Here is a 10,000-nt window from a genome sequence, read left to right as displayed (position 1 = left end):
GTACACCTGCTTTGGCATCTTTAGAACAAGTGCTATAAACAAGCATGAGATTAATATCCTTGACTAGCTAGCTCATTTTTTAACACTTATGCACTGAGATGCCAAAATCTATTGCTGCTTTTTAGTTAACTCCTTGATAGGAATATAATTCAGACTGTTTTAACTTTAGTTTTGTTTAATTTTTGTCAGAATGAAATTTCTCATTAATTTATGTACAACAGATATTAATAAATTTGTTCATGTAGTGATGTGACTTCAATTTCTCAGTTCATTAATTTCAACAATATTAATTTATTTCAGATTAATCATTACAACTTTATGGTTTGGAAGACTTGTGTGTGTACACATTTCTTATGTAATATAATCTTTTAAAACGATTATCATCACAGTGTAAAAGAGTGAAATTGTTGTAACTATATGATTTGAGCTCCAAGTATTTTGGTTTGATGTACCCTGAAGGCGGCTGTACTACCTTATCTTATAAACTCAAGCCCCTTTAAAACTCTGGACTACATCTTAAGAGCCACATTTTGTAAACAGATTTTAAATTTAGATTCTGTTCATGTTTTTCCCAGTCAGATTTATGAAATAAGTCTCAAAATTAACATTTTTTTAAACTTGTTTATCTGGTATGTAAAAACTGGACTCCAAAAGATGCCATATCATATTAGCTTAATATAACAATGTAAGGATTTGAGTAATATAAAAATATGTATGCTGGCAGAGAAATCATCTATATTTTATATATAAAATTTCCATTAAATATGCTGCATTCCATAGTTGTATTAGGCTAGGTTACGCAAACATGCAGGTAGAAGCAAACTATATGTCTGTCTTGTACATGGAAAGGCTAGTCACAGGTTTACAGCTGAATTTACACGCCAGATTCTCTTGCATTCTGGGCCCTTTATGCCATTCCGGCAACACAAAGGTCTTGCATGGTAGCCAGATCTTGCCAGGTGTGAATGCCCCTGGTGAGGCAGAGCTTTCAGTTGGTGTAGAGCTGGCACAGCTAACCCATGTCACATCTCTATGCTGCCCCAGGGCAGGAGGCAGGTACGGGGCTTGATCAGAGTGTAGCATGCTTCATTTTCTCCAGTTGACATACGGTCTCCTTGGGAATCACTCTCAGCTCACACAGGTTAGAACAGCCTAAGGCCAGAACCATCACAGACTGGCCCAGAGAATCTGGTAGTTGAGAGCCATCCTTCTCTTCTGTGCCGAATAGGTTTCAACGTAGGAGAGAATCTGGGCCTATATATATTCAGAATCATTATGGAGATGCCATCTTGTTCTGTCTCAAGGTGATACTGAAGAAGCAACAAGAAAGTACTGCCAAGTCATATGTCCTCCATTGGTCCTTGACTCTACCTGTTTCTCTCTTCCAAAATAGAATTCTGAAAAGTATAATTTAAGAGGGGAAATCCAATTTTTTTTCAGAAGTTGTGTGCATAAATATATTAGTAATGAACACAACAAACTGATACTAATTTTTTGTAACTCCTAACTATGTGCAAGTATAGGTCATACAGTGCAGGAATTTGGGTTATCTACTGCATAATTGCATTTTCTGGAAAAATTCTAAATTGTATTTTTTTAACAACAAATATTGTTAAATGTGATGAAATTTTTTTGTCCCACTTAGAAGTTTTGGTCAGCTGTGGCCTTCTGGTGCATAATTAAACTAATACTATTTGTGCACAGAATAAAATTGGTTACCTTTACGTTTCCCTCAATATACTCTCCAAAGAGTGAATTCTCTCAGGATTGTACTATCAGGCTGCTGGTCATACAAACTGAGATCAAATCTCTTTCCAAAGAAGAATTTACTTAGTCTGTTCAGCAAGGAGCTTATGATTTGTCTTTTTGTTGTGTATTTGTACAGCACCTAACAGTCCTGGTTCATGACTATGGCTCCTAGGTACTATGGTAACGTAAATAATAAATAATAGTAATTTTTATTGCCAGGCAAATAATCATTCTAATTTTAAAAAGACTGTTGAATATGTTTTGCTCTGCATTGCAATCATATATTGAACCAATGTGAAATATCTTTCACCATCTACAAACTATAGATTATATTAGAAAATCAAGTCTTAAATACATTTTGCATTTCTGAGTCCACAGCTGGCCAGAGCTTTCTTGCTAAAAAATAATTTGCAGCAGCATAAATAAGTATTGTGCTTATGGGGGGAGGGGAGAAGGCTTCTGCCCCAAAGAACCTACAATCTAAAGCTCTGATCTTGCAAAGACTTATGCACATGCCTAAATTTTATGAATGTAAGTTGTCCTACTGAAGTCATATAAAGTTGACAGGATTACTCACATGCCTAAAATGAAGCATGTACATAAATGTGTGTAGGATCAGGGCCCAGGGCCCCAATCTTATAGACCCTTACTCACATGAGTAGTTCTTACTCATAGTAGTAGTCCAATTGAGGTTAAACAAACAACTTACTCTGAGAATAACCGTTTATAGAATCTGATCCTAAATAAGATGTACCTTGGCAGATGATGAATGAAAGCACTGGGGAAAGTGGAATGGAAATAGGAGTGACCATTAAAAGGCAAAGGAGCTTGGAGCAGCCCTAATGATGCTTATGTTGGGGGCTGAAATTTCAGCTGGATATGGAGAGAAGAAAGATGGTTTTAAACCATTTTGTCTCTCCCCCCAAGTCATTACAGATGTGCCGAGCAAAGTATTATTTTCTCACATTCAGCCAAATCCAGTAACTGGATTGCCTAACAGCAAGGGCCACAATAAACCCTAGTGAACCCTACAATGCCATTACTCATTTGTACTAAGGGGTGTATTGTGTGGGATATTGCAGGGCTCAATTCTGTGACCTCTTCTGTTCAATGTGTGTACAAGGCCTCAAGGGGAGGCCATGAGACAATTTGTGTTACAATGACGTTGGTATGCTGGTGACCTTTTGCGCTACCTCTCAGACTTCTTTGGACCTGGACAGTACAATCAATCAGGTTTCCTAGCACTGGATGAGAGCTAGCTGGTTGAGTCTTAATCCGGACAAGAGGCTATGCAGGGGGAAACAAATATGACAAATAGTGATATCTGCCCCTTTAACTAAAGGGGAGTATCATCTTTTATAATTCAGGTCCAAAATCTATTAGACCTCTGACTGCTTCTGGATCTTCAGATAAACATCTGTGAACAAGAGTTCTTATTTCTGTCTTTTCTTGACTACATAGGTGTGACCATTCCTAATGATGCCGAGATGTCACCCATTATTTATGCTTCTTTCACCTCCAGATTCAATGATATAAGCACACTCCAGCTAGGGCTTGAAGATCACTCCAGAACTTCAACTGCTGCAAATGGCAGCTGCCCAATTTCTTATTTTATTTCAGTTTATAAAATTTGCTGATCAGAAAACTCTCTAGTTGTGTGTATGATATTAACAAGATACTTATTAACACACTTCAGAAATTGACTCAGTGTCAATAAATGACTTTGACTGTTTGAAAAAAAGGAGAAATTCTCCAAATAATCCTTCATGCAAAAGCCCTTTTGGTGTTTGATTAGGGAAGCACATATGACAGTTCAGAGAGTGCACTCGCTTCCCATTCATTTTTGGTACATTTCAATTCAAGATGCTGATTTTGAACTGTGAGTGCCTCTACAGTTTGTATGCTGGATATTGTAGAGCCCCTCTCTTTATTTGTGTGTTAGTATTTATTTGTGTGACAGTTAAAATCAAGCTGGGACACATAAATGGAAAGTCCTTAAAGTCTTGTGGTAGGAGTAGGACATTCACATTGGATGCAGAGTGATATCACAATGCTTAGGCTCTTCTTAAATCCTGTTTAAGTCCTCAAAATAGGGTTTATGTGGGATGTAAATGGTGCATGGACCTTGACTGGCTCCCTGGAGTGGGATGAATTTCACACCCATGTGTTGTTAGCCTTCAACTCAGGAGTTTGCTTCTCTCTTTGGTTTGACAAAACCAGAATACGTTGCTGCCAGACATATGTAGTTACTTGGGGCCAGATTTTTGAAATTATTTATGTGCCTAAAAATAAATATCGGTGTCTAGTGGAAGTTAGGTGCCTAACTTGCTTAGGGCTTTTGGAAATTCCACTAGATGCTTATCTGTATTTTTAGTCGCTTAAATACTTTTGAAAATCCAGCCTTTGTGGTGTTTTGGGGTTTTTTTTTGTTGGTGAGTGTTCAGTGGGGAGGCGCTCTTATTGTCATTATGTACATTTTGATCATTTTAATATGCATTTTCAACTGATTTTATTATCCAGCTTAATGGATGTTGACAGACTCATGTGGAAATATATATATAAATAAATACCGCATACAAGATAGCTGCCCAAATATAATACGCTGTGTTTTCTGTGTATCATAATTTATTTTCATTTGGTTCCTAAGTTTTACTTGGAATGATGGTGGGGTTTGTTGGGGCCGGGGGGGGGAGCGGCGGAAAGGGTTTGGATGATCTTAAAAGTGGATGGCACTTTTACAAGAATATGGGTTCTACCTGGCATAGTTTTTTTATTTACTTTTGACACAGTAAAGATTTACTGTGCCATTAATTGTTACTCTAACTGTTGTTCTTTTATGCAATTAGATCTATATGAATGAACCCTTAGGCCTGCCTGGATCCAACTGCAGGTCAGCACTTAGATTGTCTGCTCTTTGGCGCAGTGATGGTGGCCAAGATTTTCAGAAATCACAAGTGATTTAGGTGCCTCGATTTTGGGAGCGCTCAACTTGAAACCCTAAGGATCTTGATTTTCAGTGAGCAGGCATATTTGCAAATTGGCCCCATTAAAATGCTTCAAGTTGGACACCCAGAAATTAAGGAATGCAGAATCACTAATCACTTTTGAAAACCATGGCCAGTGTCTTCATCTGTGTTTGGAAAGTGCCTGGTATACTGTGGGCACTATTGCAATGTAAACAATAATGTTCTCAATTTTTGTTGAGAAATGTGGGTCTAAACCTGGGAGGTTTCAATGCCTGCAATCAATCCCATCTGACTTCAGTGGGAGGTGAAGTGTTTCAATTCAGGACAGCTCAGAATTGGGCCCTATAGTGGAGCCAGGTAGGCAACTAACCCTTTTGAGCTGTTCAAATTAATCGGGCATTACTTATCATCCATTCTTGGAGAAATGTCATAAAAAGGGAAACCCCTTTGTGGATAGAATCATAGAATATCAGGGTTGGAAGGGACCTCAGGAGATCATCTCATCCAACCCCCTGCTCAAAGCAGGACCAATCCCCAATTTTTACCCCAGATCCCTAAATGGCCCCCTCAAGGATTGAACTCACAACCCTGGGTTTAGCAGGCCAATGCTCAAACCACTGAGCTATCCCTCCCTTATTCCTCTTATAAATTTGCATTGCACCATAATTCTGCCCCAATGCCATTAGGTGACCAAGTGAATTCTGCAATTGATTTATAAAAATGCCCATGATAATGCCCATACAAAATCACACAAACAAAAAAGCAGAAGCTCAGAGTTGCCTGTTTTAATTAAAACCTTTCATTTTTCCCCAAGTCCTGTATCTAGTTTAACATGGCAATAATGGGCCCATAAAGCCCAACAAGATGTGCAAATTGGTTAAATCTGGTTAGTCAATACCAGGGAAGGTCAGCCCATTGAGCAACAATTTCAACCAGTTTTCATTTTTTGACATATTTTAAAATAACAATTACATCATGTGTAAAAACGGGGAAATATATATTCTGTAATACTACAGTTAAAAATGTTCATCAAAAATGTATGCAGAGAATGTATAAAGAAATGCAAGGAGTGTACATGATCTGTAAGGAGCATCCAGAGATGTGTCTTTAGTTTAAAGTTTAATGTATGAAACCTAAAGGGAAAATGCCAGGAAAGCAGCTACTATATCCCTTAATGCAAGAATTAAAATCAAACTAGGATTTGCTTCAAATTTTAGCATATTTCTGTGCTACTGTTTTTAGTATGACATTCTTGCATTTATATTGCAGAACCAGAAAACTAAGAATGTTATCCTTTCTAATTTCAGTTTAGGCCAAAAGGCCCTGCTCTCCAAAAAGACATGATTATGGAGTTTTAGTGTATGCACTAAAAAGCCTGCAATACACAAAAAAATGAGAGATCCAGCTCACCTTGAAGTCCATTTCCATTTGCACTGGTGCAAGATGGTGGAGGAGAGGCTTGGGGCCTGACAACTGGAGCAAAGGCGCTCTTTTGTTTCACTGCAGAGATGACATTGGCAGGTGAGAATGAGAAAATGCCGTGTGTACTGCTACAGTTTGAAGGGAGGGTGACCGAAGAGGCTGCCATGGTAGGGCTTGACGGCACTACTGCAATAAAGCAAAAATAATCAGGACTCAGATTGAGGTTTTTCATGGCAAACATGGAAAAAGAGAGTGATAGGGCCTTGCCTCTTCAAATATTGGAAATATATATATAAATATATATATAATATGTAAAAATAAAAATAACGAAATGCCTTGGCTTGGCCACTCTCTGGATAACAGGCAAACTCTTTTGTGTTGGACTTTTGTTACAAATTGTGCAGTCCGATTTTTTGTCTCTGAGACCGTATTATGGCAAATAAAGATCAATTTACTATATTCATTTTTACGTCCAGCCTCCAGAGTCACCCCTCCTTTTATCCAGTAGCTCACATTATAAAAATCAAAACAATGCAAGTATCTGATTTTGTAATAAACATGAATCTATATGATGATGTGTTACCAAAAATAGACACTTACTGCCATAAGGAGAGTTAGCTGAGGAGCCATTAAGAAATCCAGGGGAACCTGGTACACCTAGATTGGGCATGCCGGCATTGCCATATCCATTCATGCTATTGCTGACTGTGTTGTAATTGGACTGCTGAGGAGTACTGCTTGGAACATATCCTCGCGGGGAAACACTGCTTGTGTTGCGACTGTAACCTACTGTGTTAGAAAACCCCCCACCCCAAAAAAATAATGTTATTATTTATAATATAAACTTAGAGGGCTGGGGGGGTTTCCTCATGCATCATATATTACAGGTTTTAATTGATTGCACAGCTTTGCTCTAAGTTGTCTGTTACTGCCCTATCAACTCTTGCAGTTTAAGATAACCTTATCATGCCAACCTTACTTAAATCATCTGCGAGCACTCTATGTTGTCTCTCCTCCTAGCAAAGACAGCCAACAAAAGCTCTCTTCGATCCAAGCGTGTCAGTTTCCTTCACATTTGTCTTTAGTAGCAATTATCAACAGGCTTGATTCCCGGTTTGTACCAACATACTGGATGAACTTTCAGCCTCTACAGACCTTCAAATGCCATAGCTGACAGGAAAAAACTTGTTTGTTGCAGTGATTTAACTTTAAAAGGCTGTTTTGGGGTCTTCATTTTTATGATTGATATTTTTATACTAACAATAAGCTAGTACTTTCATAAAGGTGCATGTTTCTGTGAAGACTAACCCAGAATCAAGGTGGAGAATGTTTACGAGATTTATAGCTTGGAAGTGGATTAAAAGACCCATTCTTTTGTAAGAGGAGACCAAGCAGAATCGGGATTTCAAATCACAGAAGATTAGCATGAATTTATTCTCATCTGTGCAATCAATTTATAATTATGTTGTAAGCAAAAATATATGGTTTTGAACATACTTAGGAAGCTGGTTTTACTCCTTTCATTAGTATAAAACTTAATTTAAAATGCAGTTTGCTATATGTATGTTAAGTTAGAAAATTTAAATTAAGTTACAAGGATTGTATTTTTATATATTACATACCTACATTTATATAAAATGTGCTTACATTTATAAAAACATCTAAAAAGATCAGTGTGGGCAATTTAGATTTGTCTGTGTAAATGCTGAATAAACATTTGGAGGATATCCAGACATAGTTGCTTTGTAATATACAGTATAGATATCTTATGTGTATATATACACATTTCATATCTAATGTTAATCAAGTGCTGTCATATATTTCTGCATTTTGCATAAATCTTTTCATTGGAGATGCTTCATGAGAAAAGAAAACCAAAGAAAGGGAAGAATTAAGTGTTATCTGGAATTTAAAGACTGCACTCCATTACACGATCAAAGATCGGACTAAAGGGAGGGGGAGGAAGATAGAGCATAGTGATGGCATCAGCCAGTATTAATAGACATTGTCTAAGAACAGTCAACAACATGAAGGATTAACTCTTGAAATCCCACATACCTTGGTCATTAGCTTGTGATGTTTCTGAAACATTAACTGCTAGCTGGCTGCTAAATGAGTTCACTCCCATCATGCCAGTGTGAGCTGGAGTGTTGGCAAGAGTAGGAATCTGGTTGTGATTGCGTGGCACACTGTATAATGCTTCAGCAATGTCAGCTGCTCGTTTCAGGATTATTTCCTACAAAACAGTAAAAGAATTAATTGTTAACATGTAGTGTACTTGTTTATGGTACCAGATACCCTATGAAATGCCCTAATTTGGAATAACATTATCATTAATGGTAGAGATTATGGTAAAATTATGGTGGATGTGGGGATTTGATATTTGTTTCTGTGGCTGTGATTGAACTTTTTATTCTTCCTCCTGGTTACTGAAGTTATGTACGCTTTCCTATCAGCATAATCAATATAAAGCAGTGAAGAAGTTAATATAAAAATTTGGTCTAGTGCTGTTACTCATGTGAAAATTGTAAAAATATACTTTATTTGGAGACTGCAGCAGTGTTTTTCCATTAGTTTGCAAAATACAGTATGTTTTATCCGCTCTGCTTAGCAGATTTACTTAGGATTTCCCATTAGTCACTGTATATTTTGGACCAAGTTCAAGGTTATTCTCTTGTCTTAATGATTGCTTATGTTTTTGGCACCTTACACTTAATTGTCATTTTGGATAGGAAAACTAGCTGTAAGAAGAAAATGCGAAGATGAAGCATTTCCCTTGGAGCACTGCATCGTATCAGACTGCCCTCAAGGTGGCTGGCACATCTACACTGTGTACAAAAAGAATGTGTTGATATTTTGCCAACTTTGCAAATACAAGGTACTGATTTACATATGTATGCATGCATATAAAAAAGCACTGGTGACCTACCTGGTTGTTGTGGGGCATTCCATATAGGGCTTCAACAAGGTCAGCAGCTCTTTTAAGTAATACTTCCTATAGAAACAAAGCAAATTATTTTATATTTTTCAAAAAATAGCCATTATTTAAAAACAAAAAACCAACCAGAAAAGATAAATAACGTTACAAATTTACAGGGAAACTGTATGAGGAACTGATAAACTGGGCAAAATATATCACACAATATCCTGATGCTATTGTTATATTTAATGGTGGTATTACAAAGATAGGAAGGTATTTTGTTTTGGAGGAAAATATTGTTTGTGGTTTCAAATCAAAGCTAGATATGAGCCTAAAAATAATATTGCATTTTACATCCAGCTGTTCAATTATGATTGACTAGAAAAGGTGTTTGCTGCTGTAGCATGTAGAGCCAGTGCTGAATTAGTGAAATCAGTGCTTGAGGTTTAATGATGTAGTCTTATGGGTATTAAACAAACAAACACATGGCAGAGATATGAAAGGCACAGGCATCACATTTGGCTGTTAATTCCTAGCACTTTAGTGGTGAAGAACAATAAGTAATTTTCCATATCTTAATTAAACTGGCAGAGTCCTTAAAGACAACATCTCACCCCTAATTCATGCCCCAAATTTGCAAGTGAGTTCAATGCTTATTCCTCTTTATTTTGAACAATAAAGTGAATTAACTTGGGTTAATCTAGTTCTTTCATAATGACATTAAGAAATTTTTCAATTAACCTCTTTGACTGCATGTTGTAAAGGACTTCATAAATGACTTCACATTCAGAGAGTGTTGAGTACTTGTGCCTGGGGGCATGGATGCACTGAATTTTGTCTTATCCCTGTCTGCATGCCTACCTCCAGTTTTATGATTGCAAGGATTAGTCCATCGTTTAGTTAATTTTAAATACAAATGGACTTAAATTTTTATTTTTTACCT

The 10,000-nt window shown here is 37.0% G+C and overlaps 1 protein-coding gene across 7 annotated transcripts in view; it reads right to left on the bottom strand.

Moving 5' to 3' along the window:
* EBF3 (EBF transcription factor 3) overlaps positions 1-10,000 on the bottom strand; it is a 131,903-nt gene that overhangs the window by 3,427 nt on the left and 118,476 nt on the right. For 3 of the 7 annotated variants that reach the window (XM_075131001.1, XM_075131002.1, XM_075131003.1), the window contains exons 12-15: positions 9,067-9,132; positions 8,196-8,373; positions 6,738-6,926; positions 6,126-6,323 (exon numbers count right to left, since the gene is read on the bottom strand). In XM_075131001.1, coding sequence (XP_074987102.1) covers positions 6,126-6,323; positions 6,738-6,926; positions 8,196-8,373; positions 9,067-9,132 — 631 coding nt within the window. Of the gene's footprint in view, positions 1,398-6,125; positions 6,324-6,737; positions 6,927-8,195; positions 8,374-9,066; positions 9,133-10,000 lie in introns of all 7 variants that reach the window. The other 4 variants (XM_075131004.1, XM_075131005.1, XM_075131006.1 and 1 more) reach the window with 2 other exon arrangements.

The sequence above is a fragment of the Caretta caretta genome, chromosome 7 (genome assembly GCF_965140235.1).
Source record: "Caretta caretta isolate rCarCar2 chromosome 7, rCarCar1.hap1, whole genome shotgun sequence".
In the NCBI taxonomy this organism is placed as follows: Eukaryota; Metazoa; Chordata; order Testudines; family Cheloniidae; genus Caretta; species Caretta caretta.
Note: the sequence above shows the minus strand (reverse complement) of the source record. Positions and strands in the feature narration are given on the sequence as shown.